This window comes from Dermacentor albipictus, chromosome 3 (assembly GCF_038994185.2).
Source record: "Dermacentor albipictus isolate Rhodes 1998 colony chromosome 3, USDA_Dalb.pri_finalv2, whole genome shotgun sequence".
Lineage (NCBI taxonomy): Eukaryota > Metazoa > Arthropoda > Arachnida > Ixodida > Ixodidae > Dermacentor > Dermacentor albipictus.
The window spans coordinates 146,270,949-146,292,073 of NC_091823.1; the positions used below are offsets into that span (position 1 = coordinate 146,270,949).

General features: G+C 45.3%; 1 protein-coding gene across 1 annotated transcript in view; it reads right to left on the reverse strand.

Moving 5' to 3' along the window:
• Window positions 1-21,125, reverse strand: part of LOC139057609 (high-affinity choline transporter 1-like) — a 74,312-nt gene that overhangs the window by 13,789 nt on the left and 39,398 nt on the right. The window contains exon 4 of the mRNA XM_070536138.1: window positions 10,546-10,938. Coding sequence (XP_070392239.1) covers window positions 10,721-10,938 — 218 coding nt within the window. The 3' untranslated portion in view covers window positions 10,546-10,720. The remainder of the gene's footprint in view (window positions 1-10,545; window positions 10,939-21,125) is intronic.

Sequence of the window (21,125 nt, forward strand, 5' to 3'; positions counted from 1 at the left end):
CACGTTACCTAATTGTTAGGCTGTAACGGTTCAACGGCTCGCGAGTTGGCTTGCGCCGCTACTTCGTGCACCAACAAAGAGTGGACCAGACTGATTAGAAATGCACTCAGCCGCACTTTCACCGCGCTTCGTATGCACGCTGGACATCGGAAGTACTCACTATACGCGGCCTTGCCCGTGGCACCGTCCCAACACAAATCAATTCCTAGGCGGGTTCTTTTAAGCATGAAGGTGTAGTTACATCGCTCCCTTCTTCGTATGCTACACTTGCCGCTTCCCGGCCATTGCAAAGAATACAGCCGCATTCTTTACTGGGAAACGCGTGCGGCGAACGCTATGCGCGAAGGCGATACTTCTGTTTCTTCTATATTTACCCCCCACGACCGGCGCCGTCAACGCCATGGAGGCGAGCGCCATCTGCTGGTGCTGCAAGAACCCCAGCGGCGCGCGCCTCCCGTGTTTTTTGCCTGCGAACACGACAGACCCATTGTGAGGTGGCCAATACAGCTTTGCTGCAAAAAAATTATCGCTCAAAATTTCGAAAATATTCCTGAGCCCTCAACTGAGGCGCACCCTGTGGCTGTGGGAAATCAAACGCAAGAGCTTATTTTATTATTTTCACTTTTAACAACAGCACATAACGCAGGGATAAAAGAGGGTGCTTAAGAAGTATTTCTGTGCAGCTCTATTCTTCCGCTTGCAGAGATTTAAAAACTGCACTCACTTCAGGGCTACCCTATCACTAGTCAACTGCATCACATTTCTTAGCGCACACGCACACACACAGGCACACATACAGAGGCACGCACGCGCGCAAGTTACCTCGTTTGGGAAGAGCGTATTGACGACTCTGAGCCACTTGAGTGCACTTGTCTCCGAAAGTGCCGTCATGAAAGCATCCAGCGAAGCACACGCTTCCTTGGAAAGATTGGTCAGTCGCAGGTGCTCCAGAGAGAGTTCCGTGAGTCGCGACCGCAACAGATGAGTGACAGCTGAGAAGAGCGCAACTGTGATCGCTGTATTAGTTAAATCTGAATCAATCAGGCAAAAGCTGCTCAGCGAAGAGATCCGCTTCACGGTGTTGCACATCAGTGAATCGAGGTTACGTTGTTCCCGTGGCTGAAGTCTTAACTGCGACAAGAATAACAAGAAAAAAATACATTATGTAAACCCCCGCCTTCAGTAGAGGCATCTGTATTATCCAACAGTTGAAACATCTGCGTTCTAGTAGTGGCAACAACGACAAATGCAAAGTTAAATGCAAGCGTTGTCGTTTCCTAACGAAACAATACCACATTCTACCTCGATATTGAACAGAGCTCAATCGGCCTATTTTAGGTTAGAAAGTTTGTTGGTTACGCTACAGTAAGGGAACAGCTTCTTCCTCCATCTCAAAAATAGAGAGTATTCTTTTTCTTCTTGGGCGTCCGAGACGGACTGCCAGAGACGGTATCCGCAAGTGAAGAATACTGCCTCTAAGTAAAGCGGCGATAGGTTGACTGGAAACCTAAGGTGGATAAAAGCAGACAGATGTAACTTGTATTTACAATTTCTTACAAGAAATTACCCATAGAAATGCAAGGTGGAACAGTAACACACCGGGTGACCCTATATCGGCAGAGCCGATGGTTTGTAGCACCGCGAGTCCGGAACGCTTGGTCGGGGCAACTGCACCACGTTTTCCATTCCTCGATACGCAGCCCCAAACATATACAGCCCGAACACCATCGAGTGGTTTTCAGTATATGGTCCACCGGTACGCCAATCGCCAATCTTGTACAAGCATCACCACGTGAGTGGTCCGCCGGCTATTCAAGCAGGATATACCCTTTGAGCGTCCCCTTTAAACTGGTGGCCGTAGGTTGCACCTCCAAGCTCGTGTTAGTATATAGCTTAATGTCTCACTTATTTTAAATAAAACGAAAGAAAAGGTAACCCCAAAGAATTCCCTTCACACACCTTTCTGAACCACATTTGGGAACTTTGTTTTTGTACATCTCCATTATTTGTCCTTTCCCTACTTTTCTGCCACCAATCTTCCAAAAGCCTCGTACTAATCTACTGGGTACATGTTTGCTTTCCCCATGCTCTCGCTGAACCCAGCGGCTTCAATGAGGCCAGTGGTGCCTAAATAGACCGCTGGGCAGATATCTTCATATTCTAATAAAACATGCTCCATTGTTTTCCTAGCTCTACCACAGGAAGCCTATGCTTCTTCCTTGTATTTCGGCTTATAAGTGCGTGTTCTAAGGCATCCTGATCTCTATTTAATTAGTAATGAGTCTCCCTTTAAGCTAACAATAATTGCTTCTTTCCCGATTTCATTTCTTGCTCTTATGTAGTTACTCGTAGCAAGTTTATGTTACATTGCCGACACCCATGAGATTGCCGTAGCCTCTCCGAGTTTCCGCATGACGTTCTTTGTTGCTCACCATACCCGTCTAGGAATTGCTGGCAAGCTTCCTAGTTATTTTCCTCTACTGTGAATCAATGTTTCTCCTGTACAAATATCTGAACACTCTCCCAGCCCATTTACTTCCTTATTCCTCAGTCATTCTTAACAATCAATTTTACTTACAGCTTCCCTCCCTTCAAAACTTGTCCAGCCGATTTCAGCCTCGGTAGCTTCATTTGTAGAAGGGCAGCGGATTGGGCGAGTTCGTGTTCCATGGTAAGAGTAAAATTCAAACAGCGCTAGACGAGAGGACCTCTTTCTGGTCCTGTCGTCTAGCGCTGTTTGAATTTTACAACTTCATTTGTAGTCTTGCCGTGAGCACCCAATGCGAGGCGTCCTACTTTCCTCTGGTGGTCATCGAGTCCAGATTTTAACCCTCACTTCAAGCAAGCAGTCGTGTTTCGAAATAAAAGTTCTGGAACCCTTACACCTTTCCACATACTCCGGCGCACCTCGTACCCATTGTATCCCCATAGCCCTGTGTTTCAGTATGGCCGCATTTCTCTTCCCCTTAACTGTTATTGCATTTTTTCTGTGTTTCCATATATCTATTTCCATCTTTTATGCATATAACAACGTATTTATATTCGTTACCGCGAGGCATTCCCTAGCCCTGTATTGTCACTGTATGGTCGTTGTTTTTATTCAGTACCACAACAGCACATTTCTGAACGCTAAATTTAAGAAGTAACTTATCGCCTTGCTGTCCAAAGATATTAGCCAAACACTGCCTATCACTGCTTCTTTGCTATGAACACAATGTTGCCCGCATAAAGCAAACCTGCAAGTTGCTCTTCTACTACTGTACCCGCCTGTTTGTATAAAAGATTAAACCTAGTATTACCTCCTTCTAGCGCCCTTTCCGTCCACACCATGTACATCGTAAACAGCAGTGGGGATAAAGCGCACCCCTGCCTCACTCCCTTGTTGATATCAACTTTCCCCTCGCTTCCATTCAACACAAACTGTATTTTCTAAGTAAATATCTCAAAATCTGTATATAATCGTCAGCTAAGCTTTCCCCTTCCAGAATATTCCACAAAATGTCCCCGCCTACGTTGTCACATGCTCCTGTAATGTCTAAAAAAAACATATATAATGGCCTCCTTCGTACTCAGGATATTTCAATACACTGAATAAGGACAAATAAGTTGTCATCCAGACGCCTACCAACTCTGAAGCCATCCTGAAGTTCTCCCAATATGTCAGTATGTTCTGCCCATGCTTGCAGCTTCGATTTGATAGCTTGCACTGCTAACCGTTATATTACCGATGTAGGGGTCAGCGTCTATATTAACAAATTCTCTATTTTTCCCCCTATCTTTATAACTTGAATTCATTCTACTTCGTCGCCAATTGTCTGGCATTCGTACGTCTTCTAACGTTTTTTTCCGCTGCTTTCAACAGAGCTCACTTACACTTTTACCATAGTTCATTAATCAACCTAACGGCAACCTCGTATAGTAGTACAGCTGTGCACTTATGAATTTGCTCTTCGGCTTTCTTCCAGTTCAAATTTGTCAGCGCCTGCTCCTTTTCCATCTGGTGTCCTTTCAAGCATTGTCAGGCGAAATATTTTCTAGACTCGTGGTGAAGTTTGTGTCAGCAGACCTGACCACCGGAGTGTCCGCCGAAGCGTCATCACGCCATACGAAGACAGTTTAAAGACAGATTAAAGAATTAAAAACGATTGAGAATGACAGTTAGTGAATGATAACGTTATAATAGAGATTGGTAGAGGTTAATAATACTAGAAATGACCAACATTGACTATTAATGACTTATTAATTACTATTAAAGACTAGGAAAATACCAATATGTCTATCGACGAATTGTAATGAATACAATTGATTAGAAATGAATAGAAATGCTTAGTGCCGAGTAATGACTAAGAATTACTTCAGTGACCTGTGATGTCTACTGATGACTATGACATGACGAACATGTTTAACGACGGCTTGTAATGGACCACGATTGACTACAAATGACTAAAAATGCTTAGTAGTGAGCAGTAATGACTACTAATGACTGAAATGACTTGTAATGGCTAGTAACGACTCCAAATGACCAATATGTCTAACGACAACTTGTAACAAATACAATTCGTTACAAATGTCTAAACATGCTTAGTAATGACCAGTAAGGGCCAATAATGAATTTTGCTTTAAATTCAATAACTTTTAATTTATCAAGACATTGACGACCTTAACTTGAATACTAACAACGCAGTATAACAGGACGCGAGAAAGGGACAGATAGGGCTGCTTATGTAGAGAATAGATTATAATTTTCTCGTTCGAATTTAACACGCCTGTGATACCAGTTGTGTAATGTGTCCTTCACCTCGTTCCTCCTATTATCATCCCTCATTGTGACCCTAGTTCTTCCCCTCTTCGCCTTCCCTTACGTAGAGTAGCAGGCCGGATGCTCCATTATACGGCCGACCTCTCTACATTTTCCAGTCATTAAAATACTTCTTAATACAAGGAAATGGTTTCCAGCAAAAAAAATTTCTCCACTCTTATCAGCTTACATAGGAGACCCAGACTAAAACTGCCACTTAAGAGGAAGCTGTAACGCAGCGCTAACTCCAATTTTCCTTTTCGAATGGACACATGTAGAACGCCAACTTTTATTAAGGCTGGAACCACTACTCCAATGGCAACATAATTTCCGAACTGGGAACAGGTAAATTTTAGTGTTTGTAGCAAGCAGCATTGAATATAGTGTCGGGAGGTTTTATAAAAGGTTTGTTGAAAATCACTGGATGCGTTGAAGAAGAGATTTGCCGATGGTGAGTGGATGCTGTAGTTTCTAAGGTAACATGAGAAATGAAAAGTGAGGTATCCTGAAGAACTGCCAAATCTAGAGACACGTTCGAAATTTGTAGGGAATTTTCCAGAAAAACATGAATAAACTGGGTTCGGAGACTGCAAATGACTAATAAATGCAATCTTAAAATTAGATTGCCATTACGAATAACCCGCCGTGGTTGCTCAGTGGCTATGGTGTTGGGCTGCTGAGCACGAGGTCGCGGGATCGAATCCCGGCCACGGCGGCCGCATTTCGATGGGGGCGAAATGCGAAAACACCCGTGTGCTTAGATTTAGGTGCACGTTAAAGAACCCCAGGTGGTCAAAATTTCCGGAGTCCTCCACTACGGCGTGCCTCATAATCAGAAAGTGGTTTTGGCACGTAAAACCCCAAATATTATTATTATTACGAATAAATATGTCTCAAATGAACGAAATCGTTGAGCACACACGTGTCTTCTCGAACGTAAACATTGCCCATTCAGGAAGAGTTCATAAAATTAGAGCACAGCATCTAAATCAATGAGAAATCCAAGAAGTATGTAACGTTAAAGATTTATTTCTCGAGTTTTACATGCCAAAATCCCGGTAAGATTACAAGACACGCCGTATTGGAGGACTCCGAATTTATTTTGCCCACCTGGGATTCTTCGCTGTGCAGCCAATGCTCCAAACAAGGCCATTGTTGCATTTAGCTCACATCGAAATATGGCTGCCGCCGCCAGAATTCGAAACCTCATGCTTAGCAGCGCAATGTCAAAGCGACCACTCAACCATGGTGAGTGTAGAGCGCTCCTAAGGACGAAAAAGCTCGGGAGGTACGTAAGATATGAAGAGCTATGGCTTCCCCTTACGAAATGCGCAACACTTGAGCGCCACTGTTAAACTGATCTTCTCAATAGTATAATTAATAAGCTTCAGAACGTCCTTTGAAAGAATATATATTGGCTACACTTTAGAAGTAACTAAACCACGGGGCTTTACGTGCCAAAACCACGATATGAGTTGGCGGCACTCGAGGCCAACAAAGTGTGCTCCGTGCCAGCGTGGCGCGTGTCTCTGCCGTGCGTTAATCGTCCAGTGCTCGAGGGTGATTTCTGCTTAAAGAACTTTGTTGAAAGACTTTCGGGGACTCATTTCTAACATGCAGGCCACTAGTCAAGCACTCTGCTTATCAGAGTGCAAGGGTTTAGGCTATTTATTTCGATCTGTGGTGTCGCATTTCTCACAACGCACTGTAGTTTTCTTATGACACTGGCAACAGATAGCTAGCCTGTCGTGTAGAATCACAATTTTGTCCAATCGGGGCAACCTATTTGGTGTTTTCAGCAAATATTGTTCGCTCCCTGAACGCAATGACTCCTCAATCGGCTCTTCAAATGTGAGCAGGTCAGCGTCATCCCTTTCTACGCGGTAGTGCTAATACGCATTCACACACATAAAGAAGGCATGCAAGTATCGAATAATACTGCTTCTTGCTCTTACAACGGCGCAGTATGTTGCAATGGTTTAGTTAAGCCTCAAGACTCCATCCTTGTTAGATTATACTGGTTGATTCTGAAAGGCGTCGATTCCTGACCACGACATTTAAGTAACTTTCTATCTAATCTCTTATTACCACGTGCTTGGGCTCCCCACACTGAGTGTTAGACGTGACTGCAGCAGTACTGTGGCATTTGCAGTGAGAGACGATTGCAACAGACTCACAACTCGGTAACCAAAACCTTGTGCCCATAATTTTAAAATTGCTTCAACAAAGTTCACTAAGACTGCCGTAGCTTAGGAAACACGCACAAAACAGAGCACCTGAAAGCACATTTCATGCACATTCCAAGTACATATTACACTGGTGGCCATAGAAGTTGGCGTTATGTGCAAGAAAAGTGACCACTTCATCTACGAGAAACTGTGAATGTATCTATTCCAGACAGATATGCATCTTGATGCATTAGCGTGTTGCAGGACTAAGTGCTCAGAGAACACGTTCAGGTCATGGTAGCGCCTACTCTCTGCATACTTTGACATTTTACTGGTGCTTCAGTGACAAACAAGTAGCCACACGGTTCTAAGTTGTGCCTACTTCTTTACCCATAAGAGTGCTGTCCGGCGAATAGTTCGTGCCCGTAGCCTATTCATTACTGCTTTGCTTCTCTCTTACTGCTACGGCATACTTCCAGGCGGAATAAGGGAGAGTGCTGCGTGCACCTTATCACAAGGGTCAATGGTTGAAAATTATCTTCAGCCTTTCGCGGGCAGGCGGTTTTTGTTTGCGATAGCCTTATCAAAAATTATCTGCCCTCCTAAGAGGATGAAAACAAATCACGGTTGCTTTAGTTTATCTGCGGTAGGATGTTTGATGCCCCATTACTATAGGTTCCCGAAACCGCATCTAATCTGCCTAATCTCCTGCATATAGGTCAATGCTGGTTCAAATGCTGCAAGTCACGAAATCGTAACTACAGAGAATAGATAGTCTGCCGCACGTACATTTCGTCCCATATGGACATGTAGTCATGTTCTTGCCAACAATCAATCAATTACATTTCAATTCTTATGGGTAACGTTTTTACCATGAGGTGGTGACTTCACGAAGTCCCAATGTTCACGACGTTGCGAGGCCCATTACGTAGAAACAATTTAGCACACACTTACCAAAGTTTGCACAGAGAAGAGATATGACCTCCTAGATAACGGCTGTCAAATGCAAGCTTTTACACAAGAAATGTTAGGAGTTACTGCCAACGGGATAACTGTACTACATGTAGGACACTAGGCATATATTGGTTAAGCGTGAAGAGCCATTCTATAATTTTTTTTTTCATTGTGACAAATATCTAATCCCGATGATAACCTCCCATCTTGCTCCAATTAGTGTGTTCATATGCAAATCATTTGCCACACGTAAGCCACGCCTGATGAGTTGGTAACGAGCATGCATGTTTCACGCTTGCATTCTTCACATCCTCACCTATCCCTCTCATTTTACGATATTTATACTCCTTCCAATTGTTTCTCCTGTTCGTCGCTCGTTATTCTTTTTCTACGTACGTTTCGTATTCTAGTGCCGACATGCATAGTGTCCCTCCTGGTGGCTATTTCCAGTTTGCTCTCTTCTTCGTCTCTTAGGTTTATGGGTGCCGACCAAAGAAGTCACTAAAAAATATGCTGCAGTAAGTGACCGACAATGCTGGAGAGGGGCAGGCAACCGTAACAGACACAGTTCACATGCGATGAACATGTGAACTTCGGCATGCGAACATAACTACGACATGGTACAGCTACGCATTGAATAAAATCAAAGAGATAAGCCTGTGGAGATTTCAGACACAAACCATTTCTTGCCTCATCCTAGCCACATTTCTGTAGGTAGGTAGGTAGATTTACGTCTGACCTCGTTTTAACGAAAAGAAAATTACGGTGTGACCAATAGTCGAATTGAAGCTCATCCAAAGCAACAGTCCACAACTTACCACTAGGCCACAATCCCACGCCCACATTTCTGTCAAAAGCCTGCCAACTCCTTGAAACATTTTGCTAGTGAGTCCCTATGCCCTGTCTCTTGTTTCTTCGTGGCATACGACGTTTTAGGGTGCTTTCTTATTATGTACGATCTCCGCGATCAGCCACATACCCCAGTACTCTCCTCGTAGTAGACAAGGACATGTAAAAGCTGTGCGACGCCTTGCCGGTTTCATCAGGCCAAGTTAATTACGCTTTAACGATTCTTCCCCGCAGTAGAAGCACCATCATTGTGCTAACATACACCACATGACATACACATGGGCACGTACGATTTCAAAACACTCAGTTGCAAATCATGTCACAGTCTTTCCCTAACTGCCGTTGAGTTCCGGTGTCGAACCCTACAACTCGCAAGTTTAAATTTGAGTTAATTTCTACCGCAGAAATCGTGCGATTGCCGCCATACGATTGGCTTCAACATGATCGTCGTCGTGCTGTAGACGTCAAACACTCGTTCGTCCGCGATACACACACACAGCAAATGGATTTACACCAACACATTGGTCCGCCTGGTAATTTGCAGAAGCAAGGCTGAGTAATCAGGTACCAGCACATTGCTTCGCATAAAACTGATTCCAACAGTGCGCGGGACCTGGCCATTTTTTTTGCATTTCTTTTTCTGTTAGCATTTCTGAAAGCGAAATGGGCCGGATTAACGTCGAAGTTCAGATTTAAAGGGCTAAAAAGTCGGGAATTAAACCCATGACGTCGTGCTCAGCAGCAGAATGGCATCCCAAGATTATGATTTAAGGAAGGGAGATAGAGAGAGCAGGGAGCAAGAAAACGCAGGGAAATTAACCAGACTAAGTCCAGTTTGCCACCCTACGCATGGAGAAGAAGGTGGGAGAGTGAAGGAGAGAGGATATTCCGTCTAACCGCACTTCCACATGCACTAAGTTAGATGCAGCATGCATGCATTCCGACACTCGTCCGTTGCCTTCAGGTACTGAAGAAGCACTCGAATGGCTTTCTTGGCTGATGAAATGCGAGGCCAGGCTCCCAAGACATTTGCTTCTGCAAATGTCCTATCGTCTCGTCTGTTCAAGGTACACTGGAGAGTCTGACATTGATCATCGAAGCGAGAACAGTGGCACAGAAGACGACTTATGGTCTCTTCAAACTTGCACTTAGAACGCATCGGCGAGTCCGCTTTTCCAATACGACAGTTGAAGGAGTCAGCGAATGCTACTCATACATACAGCCGATACTGAATTTTTGCGACACTTTGTGAAAGGTTTGCCGGTAATGTAAGTTTCAGTGATGGGTCGAGGCTGTTTCAGTGATGGCCAGTAAATGAACGCGGTAGCAAGAGCGAGATTGCGAATCCGTTTTGCAGCGTTTACTCTCGATAAACGTATAAGGAGTGTCGGTGCTCCAGCCTGGCCACATAGGCCAGCGCCATTGGCCACGACATGATATATTCTTTCAATGGCTGCAGTGAGATTGCGGCATTGTTAGTCATCACCTTATGGAAAAGAAAGTTAACCAAGAACCGATAGTACGACTGCTAACGAGCTGTAACGACGTTTATGGCGGAGAGCTTAGAAGACAAAGTTCTAAATATTTATTTACTATATTGCGTTGTTGAGTACGTAACTTCTTTCCTGTAGAGACGAACTCTCAGTGGAAAAAAATACTGATGAAATATTTGCTCCGAATATTACATGATGTGGATCACTGTGCTGGAATTACAGGGCCAACGTTCTTTATATTATGTGCGGGAACCTCAATGTAACAATAATCTTGTAAGCATACCTGAAGTATGTCGACGCAGCGGTGCCTAGTGACGATGCAGTGGAGGAATATGATCGCTGTCACCATGTGGGGGTCTCTCTTGATTTGTTCATCATTGTTGAAGCTTGTGTAGCAGCGGACAGCAATTTTTCCCGGCCCGACTTCAGTCAAATCAGCCCCTATGTAGTACAGCAGTTCATTCAGTGCTGAAAGCTGCTTGAGAAGGTGGCAGGTCCTCGTCTGGCTGTCGGTGCAGTGAACAGGCAGCAGCTGGCTTGACACGCTGGCCTCTGTTCCGAAGTCCACTAGTCTTCTGGCTAGTGCAGATACATCCTCTACTTCCGAGTTCAGTAGCTCCATGTAAAAATCGTCGTCCAGAAAAGCGTTCGAGACCTGTGGTCGTTCCATCACTTCCTGCGAAAATATAAAACACCGAAATATAGAAGCATCGAAGTAAGTCTAAAATATACTGGTTTTGAAAGTTATAGGAGCTTATAGTTTCGTGGATAACAAGCACGAAATATCTCGCTGAAATTGTTTAGCAATCGCGGCAATGATAGGTGGGCAAATATTTTTCTTCATTACAGCGACCTCTTTGAGAGACTACGTACAAATTGTTTGTGCCTCATTTAGACCAGTATGGGCGCGCTCGGAACTCCCAACATATCTTTTGAGGAAATGCCATGTTTCAATGATAGTTTATTTATTTTTCTTCTATAATCTTCCGTACGATTGAACTATCGAACCCATAACTACACCGTCACAGTGCATAGTCCAAGAAACCGTGAATAGAAAAAACTTCGAGGACACCTATGCGCTTCTTATCCGTTGTGAATGCGAAAGCACAAATGACCAATTGAACGTCACTGACCGGTCCTTCGATTTATGAACTCCTTGAAGGCAAGCGAGCCCGTTGAGACTGTTGACTAGCGCCTCCTAGATAGCACAATTCCGCGCATCTTGGTCTGTGACATCATGCTACCGTATAATCTAATGGGGACACTCCCGTATAAGCCTAAGTAAGCCGCGGTAATTTTGACGGGGCCGCTTTCGTCGCGCGGGGCTTGGCAATGAGCGCTTCGATGTTCGTTGTTCGTATCAAAACGAGCCTGAGGTGCTCGTTTTGATATTTCTACGAAGGAGATGTCGCAGCGAATATTCTGCCACTCCCAAGCCGGTGGAAGCCGAGTAGGAGCCATTATGACATTCTATAAACGAGGGACTCCTGTTGTTTCTCAGAGTGCTTACAACTGGAGGGACAGAGGAGGCTGGATGGCTGGACGGTTACAGAACAGCCTGAAAGTGGACATGTCGCGAATAGTAAATTTACATGGATGCTGAATATCTGATTTGATTTTCAGGGCGTAGCCGAAAGGTAAAATGTCCTTTGTAGATGTGGGCACCTTCTGTCAATTCCCCAGGGTTTGCGGGACAAGACCTTCAGTATATTCGCTATCTTCATACACATCGCTTTCAGATAGTTGAAGTGGGGGATAAATGTAAATTTATAGTCCAAAATGAGGCCCAAACTTTATGCTCATTGATTGTCGATTAAGATAAATAGAGAGGTCACGTAATGTGCCCTTCTTTTCCAGAAGAGAACAGACATGCTTTTTTACTGGTTTACTTTAAACCCATTCTCGCCAGCCCCGATACACAATTTATTAGGCCCAAGCTGTACATGTTCATCAAAGACAGGAATGCTACACGATTTAAAACCTACTTGTACGTCATCCCCATACACAGAATAAAATATACTGTACATGGTATGATATTATGGAGAGAGTTCATTTTGCAACAAATAGAGTGCAGCTACGCACACTACCTGGTGGTACACCTGCTTCCTGTGCAATTAGACGAGATAGCACATCACCGACCCTAACACGGAACGTGCCGTTAGACCCGTAAATTTGCATGAAATTACGCAAATCGCCTGGGATTCCTGTTTCAGCCGGGTCAAGGAGAATTCCGAAACGCCACGTGCTGCAGTATGCCTTCATATAAATAAATACTCACAGAAATAACTGCTTATGCACAAAAACATCGCGAATATTCCTCTCGATGCGGACAAGGTGATTAGTTGCGGATCTACGTCCCCTGAAACAACACTGTAGTGGGTCTAATAGTTTGTTACTTTCCAGAAAATTAAGCAGACACGAGGGAACCATTTTGTCAAACCGTTTATATAAGCAACTTGTCAAGGCTATACGCCTATAACTGTTGACCGAAGTTAATTATTGCTTCTTTCTAGGCGGAGGGAATGCAGCCGGCAGAGAACACGGAGTAGGAGAGTGACAGTAGTGTTTTGTGGCTTTCAGGGTGTAGGTGCGATAATTTCATACACTATTCTATTGGTTTCTGAAGCGGACTTGTTAGAACCGTTTAGTGCATCCTGAAATTCGTACATGTTGAACGGACGGTTGTCCAGCTTATTTCTAGTTCCTTTCGGATCCAGGGGCAGTTACTTCGCTTGTTGCAGGTATCTGATAAATGTATCTGAGTATTGGGATGAGCTGGAAATCATTTCAAAATGTGCCCCTATAGAATCAGCTTGGTCAATATGTGTGTCACCTTTTGTGTTTATTAATCGCAGAGGATGAGTTTCGCGGCGTTTTATTATGTTTTCCCTGTTCCAGGTTTTGTTTAGACTGTATATGAATTAATGCTAGATAAGTATTTTTGCCAGAGAGAAACGAAGAGCGAAAGGCAGGAAGTTTAACGAAGGACCTGCCTGGTTGGCTAACTACACTTTGGGAGGGGGAAAAGGGAAGAACAGATAAGGAGAGAAAATAACAGTAACAGTCATTCAGTCAGTCGCAGTGGAATTTCCATTGTCATTTTTTTGTCAGCTTTCTCTTTTGGCACGGCGGCCTGTTTTCCCACCTTCAGACTTTATTTTCTTGAAGCTTATCAAATTATCGGTAGTTGGATTCGCTAAGGTGACTCCAAGCCTTACTTTGATTTTTTGAGGGCTTCCTTCCACTCCTCCTTCCACCAGAGAATATGTCGTTTAGAGGGTGACCACTTCGTTTCCAGGATGCATCTTGTTGCAGCATCAGTCATAAACGCTGTCAAATATGACACTATATCATCGATAAGGCGAGTAAAGATGTCTACCCAGGTCATATGTGTCAGCTTTCTGTACCGTTTTCAGTCGGCACAGTGGACATTTCAATGGGACAGAATTGGAGAACACTCATCGCTTTTTCTTCATTTCAAGGCAAGTGGAAAATTGCCCCTCCCGTATGGATTTCTGATCACGTTCCAGTCCAAGTATGGCAAAAGTGTACTTAATGCAGTGCTTAAATCTATAAATGGAAACGTTTTTTCTTTGCCACGCTGTAGAATGTGGGCTCTTTCTTGTGTAGTAAGCAAGCGCTTGTGGAGAAGAACTTCTCTAATAATCGACCTCTCGCATTACATCGAGGGTCTCCCCAGATGGTGGCATGTGTATTAAAATCGTCTACTACAACGTAGGGTTCGGGAAGCTGTGGTAAAGCTCCTGAATCCCGGTTTGGAAAGTTGATAACTAGGACGAATGTATAGAAAACTAACGGTGATTTGCTTATCAAACAACACGGTTGTGATTGCAACTGCCTGAAAGGTAGTTTGCAGCTTCAAATTCTGGCAGGTGACACCATTATCCACCATTATGGCCACACCACACGACTAGGCACGGGCATCGTTGCGGTCTTTGCGATAGAGGGCATATTGTCAGAGAAAGTGTGTGACGGATTGAGGTGTGTCTCTTGAACAGAGAGCACCCTTGTATATAACTTATGTAGCATTTTCTCAATGTGATGAAGATTATGTATCAGACCTCACAAATTCCGGTGTATTATTTGTGTAGCCGTATTGGAAGTGTGTTGTGCTGTGTGTAAAGGTAAATAAATTTATGCCACGGGACCTTTCCAGGTCCCTTTCCAGGTCCCCTGCGCAGCTGCGCTCCACGCAGCTGCGCCGTTTCTTAGGTGTCTGAGGTGCCTGACTAGTGCTGCTTCCATCCAACGCCTCTTTAGAGGTGCTGGCACGACGCCCACTCGACATGAACATTAGGATTTCTTTGGAAGGGGGGGTGGCTATCTGCACGCGTGGTGACCCTGGGACCGGCAGGCTCGGAGCTCTGCTGCCCCTCATTCCAGGGCACAGAACAGCACTGGGCTCCTCCTGCCGGACGAGCTGACGGTGGGACCACCGTCACACCCCGTGTGACTCGGTCGGCAGACGGAGGATGTGGCGTTGCCCCCGGCGCACCACGTGACTGTAGGACGGATTCGATTGACTGTGAACAGAAAAATGCTTGCGCGCTGCTGGGAAGAAAATGTTTAGTTTGACCTTGAGTTCAATTTCTTTTTCTTTCTTCCATAACGGGCACGATCACAAATAAGCGGGGTGATCTCCGTCACAGTTAGCACAGTGGTTTGTAAAAGTACAGATGTATAAGGCTTGCTATATAGGTGCATACTTTACCCAAGTAGCGTGCCCTCGGCAGCTCTGAGACCCATGCCCAAAACTCTTACACGTCAAGACTCGTCGCGGATGGAGAATGTACGGTCGTACGCGAAGTCTACAATATTGGGTCTCTATTGAATCAGGGAGTTCACTTGTTCCAAATGTAATTATTACGTGGAGGTTGGAATGCCCTTGCCATCGCGCCTTAATTCGTTGCACCTTTACTACTTTCCGGTCTTCCCACATATCCAGCAGCTCGCTTTCACTGACTTCAACGAGGCCATAATTGGAAATGACACTGCGCACAGTGTTCATTGCCCTGTGGGGACCCACAGAGACAGGAAGGGCACCAAACGGAACAATTTTTCTCTGTTTATTGTATTGATGCCTATGACGTACATCCAGAAGGTCGCCGCATCCCATCTAAGTTAGTTACTTTGTAACCAGAGCCGATTGCTTCAGTCAGACATATGGCGACAGCGTATGGAGATAATGAACGGACTGTCTTGGTTTCTGTTGACTATGTTAGGAATGGCACATGGGAAATGTTTCTTTTGGTTTCATAAAAATGTTGAGGGTTTCATCAGTTAGTGATAAGGAAGGGGGGGGGGGTACTTGAAGCCATAGATACCATTACTGCGCGCTGCCCAACTCAGAACCAAACCTGGGGATGTCACAGGATTCACAACCATCCTCATCATCAGCGGGGTTACGCCCACTGCAGGGCAAAGGCCTCTCCCATACTTCTCCAACTACCGGGGTCATGTACTAATTGTGGCCATGTTGTCCCTAAAAACTTCTTAATCTCATCCGCTCACCTAGATTTCTGCCGCCCTCTACTACGTTTCCTTTTCCTTGGAGTCCAGTCCGTAACCCTCAATGACCATCGGTTATCTTCCCTCCTCAATACATGTCCTGCCCATGCCTATTTCTTTTTCTTGATTTATACTAAGATATCATGAACTCGCGTTTGTTCCCTCACCCAATATGTTCTTTTCTTATCCCTTAACGTTACAACTATCACTCTTCTTTGCATAGCTCGTTGCGTTGTCCTCAATTTAAGTAGAACCCTTTGCGTAAGCCTCCAGGTTTTTGCCCCGTACGTGAGTACTGGTAAGACACAGCTGTTATATACTTTCCTCTTGAGGGATAATGACAACCTGCTGTTCATGATCTGATTGAGAATGCCTGCCAGACGCACCCCAGCCAATTCTTCTGATTATCTCAGTCTCATGATCCGGATCCGCAGTCACTACCTGTCCTAAGTAGATCTATTCCACTTCCAGTGCCTCACTACCTATCGTAAACTGGTGTTCTCTTCCGAGACTGTTGAACATTACTTTAGCTTTCTACAGATTAATTTTAGACCCACCCTTTGGCTTTGCCTCTACAGGTCAGTGAGCGCGCATTGCAGTTGGTGCCCTTAGTTACTAAGCAAGGCAATATCACCAGCGAATCGCAAGTTACTAAGGCGTTCTCCATTAACTCTTATCCCCATTTCTTCGCAATCCAGGTCTCTGAATACCTCCTGTAAACACGCTGTGAATAGCATTGGAGAGATCGTATCTCCATGCCTGACGCCTTTCGTTATGGTGATTTTGTTGCTTTCTTTATGGAGGACTACGCTGGCTGTGGAGCCGCTGTAGATCTATTTCAGTATTCTTACATACGGGTAGTCTACACCCTGATTCCGCAATGCCTCCATGACTGCTGAGGTTTCGAGTGAATGAAATGCTTTCTCGTAATCAATGAAGGCTCTATATAAGGGTTGGTTATATTCCACACATTTCTCTATCACCTGATTGATAGTGTGAATATGGTCTATTGTTGAGTAGCCTTTGGTCCTTTGTTTGACGGAAGGCTATGGTGTTAGTGATTCTATTTGCAACTACATAAGTAAATACTTTGTAGGCAATGAACAGTAAGCTGATCGGTCTATAATTTTTCAAGTCCTTGGCTTCCCCTTTCTTATGGATTAGGATTATGTTAGCATTCTTCCAAGATTCCGGTATCCTCGAGCTATTGAGGCATTGTGTATACAGAGTGGCCAGTTTTTCTAGAACAATTCCCCCCTCCCCCCATCCATCAACAGATGTGTTACCTGATCCTCCTCAGCATAGCTCCCAAGGTGTTCTTTACTTCTTACGGCGTTACTTGTGGGATTTCAAATTCCTCTAGATTATTCTCTCTCACGATATCATCGTGGGTGCCACTGTTACTGTATAAATCTCTAAAGAACTTCTCAGCTACTTGAACGATCTCATCCATATTAGTGATGATACTGCCGGCTTTGTCCCTTAACTCATATATCTTATTCTTGCCTATTCCTAGTTTCTTTTTCACTGCTCTTAGGCTTCCTCCGTTCCTGAGAACATGTTCAGTTCTATCCATATTATACTTCCTTCTGTGAGCTGTCTCAAGCTTGTTCATTACCTTGGATAGTTCTCCCAGTTCTATTCTAGCTGTAGGGTTAGAGGCTTTCATACATTGTCGTTTTTTGATCAGATCTTTCGACTCTTGCGATAGTTTACTGTTATCCTGTCTAACGGAATTGCCATCGACTTCTATTGCTGACTCCTTAATGATACCCCTAAGATTGTCGTTCATTTTTTTCAACGCTAAGGTCCTCTTCCTGTGTTGAAGCCGAATACCTGTTCTGTAGCTTGATCCGGAATTCCTCTATTTTCCCTCTTACTGCTAACTCATTGATCGGCTTCTTATGTGCCAGTTTCTTCCGTTCTTTCCTCATGTCTAGGCTTATTCGAGTTCTTACCTTCCTATGGTCACTGCAGCGCACCTTGCCGAGCACGTCCACATCTTGTATGATGCCAAGGCTAGCGCAGAGAATAAGGTCTATTTCATTTCCAGCGTCGTCGTTCGGGCTCCTCCAGCTCCACTTTCGGCTATCCCGCTTGCGGAAGAAGGTAATAATTATGCGCATCTTATTCTGCTCTGCAAAGTCTACTAATAACTCCCCCCTGCTAATCCTAGTGCATGGGCCGTATTCCATCACTGCCTTGTCTCCAGCCTACTTCTTGCTTATCTTGGCATTGAAGTCGCCCATCAGTACAGTGTACTTTGTTTTGACCTTACCCATCGCCGATTCCACGTCTTCATAGAAGCTTTGGACTTCCTGGTCATCATGACTGGATGTAGGGGCGTACACATGTACGACCTTCAATTTGTACCTCTTATTAAGGTTCACAACAAGACCTGCCACCCTCTCGTTAATGCTATAGAATTCCTGTACGTTACAAGCTATATTCTTGTTAATATGGAACCCGACTCCAAGTTCTCGCCTCTCCGTGTCATGCGAAGCAGAGGCCGAAGGGGTGTGTTGTCTCTTCCGGGGTACCTTAAAGGTTCGAAAACCCGGCATCAGCTCAACTGCCAGGATCCCCCTTTCCCTAGACACGACTAAGCCGCACACTGCTACACGTGCGAGGGTCCAACCCTCCGGCGCTCGGGCACGTGGTGTAGCAACACACCTAACGCCTGCTGACGCAGACACCCCTGAGAGTGCTGAGGTCGCGCAGGCATTAGGCCCTCCCCATAGGTGGGCCGACCCCGAAGATGGTGAAATGCCGGGCCGACCTGCCGCGGCGGTGCAGTTCGCCATTAAGGAGCCCACATACACAGCTTCGTTGGTCACCCTTCAGAGAATGGAAGGGCACTGGGTTTTTTTCTTCGAAGAAACGCTTTGCCACGATATGCACACGAAAATCCCAGAGAATGTCTAGGTAATTAGATATGCGCGATCATAGGTTCGCTACCCTTGTGCAAAAGACATAAGGTGGACATAGTACTCATGATGTAGCTTAGGCGTATTGCAATGTAACCAGCTTGTGCTGTGAACATTTACCAAACGTGATCGTCTTCAGCGTGCATAACGCGCGAGTCTGAAGCGGTGCTGAGGCAAGCTACAAGCCTTTATACACACTGATATGCGGCAAACGACGAAGTGTGAACGTGTGGATCGGGTGCTTGAGCAGATGACATACGGGAGAGATGTGGGCGGGAGTTAAATGCGACTACACTCAACAATTGTACACACTATCGGTCGTATCTTGCTACACATCAATAATCGTCATCTGCCTTGCTTGAGTTTCCTTGCTTGAAAACGCTGCGCTCGGTACTTTCCTGTCAAGAACTGATAATGTATTAGTGTGTAGCATAATGAAAAAAATTTTTAACTGAAGGGTGTACAGGCACTCTTTTAACCATTTTATGACATCTCCTGGGCATCCAGGGTGTGACATCGGTACAGGGAGCATAGTGTCCATTGGGTCGGTATAGTTTTTTCCTAGTAATAGTGGTGAGATGCATTGAAAACCGCACATCCAACATTCTGTACGCATGCACGACGTCTCGTAGGTAACCTTTAACGGCACCATGGATTGCTTCATACGTGCGTACAAATCCTGGAACGTGACGACCTAAAATCACTTGCACGGATGTGCCAAGGAACAAATTCTGATCGCGAAGGTACATAAGGCGCTGCACAACTTGTCGCACAAATAAATGTGGCAACCCAAGGTCTCCTTTCTTTACGGGCAAGAGAAAGTTTGCGCGGCTGGTTCATTCCTCAAATCCACGCCCATATGTAAATTGTGAAAACACGGGGAATTTTTTTGGATCTTGATTCCCGACGCACACAGCAGAGCATACCACATCGCGGTGGTAAGATATAGCTTACAGACTGTTGCACGCGAGAACCTTGACAGCTGTCGCCCTTGCCACGATTTAACCTTTTTTCTGTACTCTCGCCCATTGTTTTTTCAGTTCGGCTCCTGGTTGGGATAAGTATCGGGAAACATGCCTAGATACGTTGTTGCAGGGGTTGATCACCGAAGTCGAGAGTAGTAGTCTGGCGCTTTATCCCATTCACCATGCCAGAATCCATAACTGATCGCCCAATTTATTTGCGCCCTGGTGTATTCGCAGAAGGTTTGAACTACCTCTACGGCCTGACAAATAATACCTGTATTTGAACAAATTATGGCGATGTCATCGACATACGCCAAACTTCTTACATGTGTTGACTGTAACCTCACGCCAGTTATACGTTCATTATTCTCGATGGCCTTGTACAGAGGCTCAAGGTTGACCGCGAACAGCCGGTGCGACAGGGGACAGTCGTGCCTAACAAAAGCCCGCACTTGCTGTCAGGCAGGTCCCCGTTTACAGGGACCCGTGTTTAGCAGTTAGCATACGCCATTCTGAGACGGTCTCTTATTACGTTTCCTACGTTGGAATGCTCTAATATGGCGAAGAGAGGATTGTAGGAAACACGGTTGAAGGCCTTAGCGAGATCTAATTGCACCAGAGTCTCTCGTTGCCCAAATACACTACAACATTTAGCACATTTCAAGCTGCGTGTTTGTGGCGACGCTTCAACCCTTTATACCACAGGTCTGATGCGTGCCTATCAGCCTCCTTATCACACCCGGCAATCGTTTGGCCAACAGCTTCATAAACATTGTAACGTAGAAAGACGCTGTCGAAAATCTATATACAAGTATATATACAAGGAAATACGCCGCACTTGGCCAAGAGGAAACAGCCCAGGCTAGCCTCTAATCGTGGTCGTCGTCTTCACCCTGCCCACCTCTTTGTCATCGCGAATACTTTTCCGTAGCACTACCCCCGGTGGCAAAAGCGCCGTTCCGGAGCGACTAAACGCCGGACTCGGAAGCAGTGTAGTAGGCCTTGAGCCTACTGACGTGTACAACATCACTAGATGCCAGAGTAATGGACAAGGTTGAACGCACAGGAGGAATTTCGTACGGCACACTGCAGCTGGCGCAGCACGCGGTAGGGCCCTGTGTATGGCGAAAGGAGCTTCTCTAAACGTCCGACGCGAGGAGAGGGCAACCACAGGAGCACGATCGCACCAGTTGAAAACTCTATGTCATGGTGGCAGGCGTTGCACTGACGCTGCTGAGTGGTTTGCGAGGCCGTCAGTCGAGCACGGGCAAGCTGGCGGGCATGGTCGGCGAGTGCGATGGCGTCGCGCGCATACTCCCTTGTTGAGATCGTAGCAGGAGGAAGTGCCGTGTCAAGGGGCAATGTCGGTTCGCGACCGTACAGTAGATAAGATGGAGAAAATCCGGCGGCATCATACCGGGAAGAATTCTATGCAAATGTGA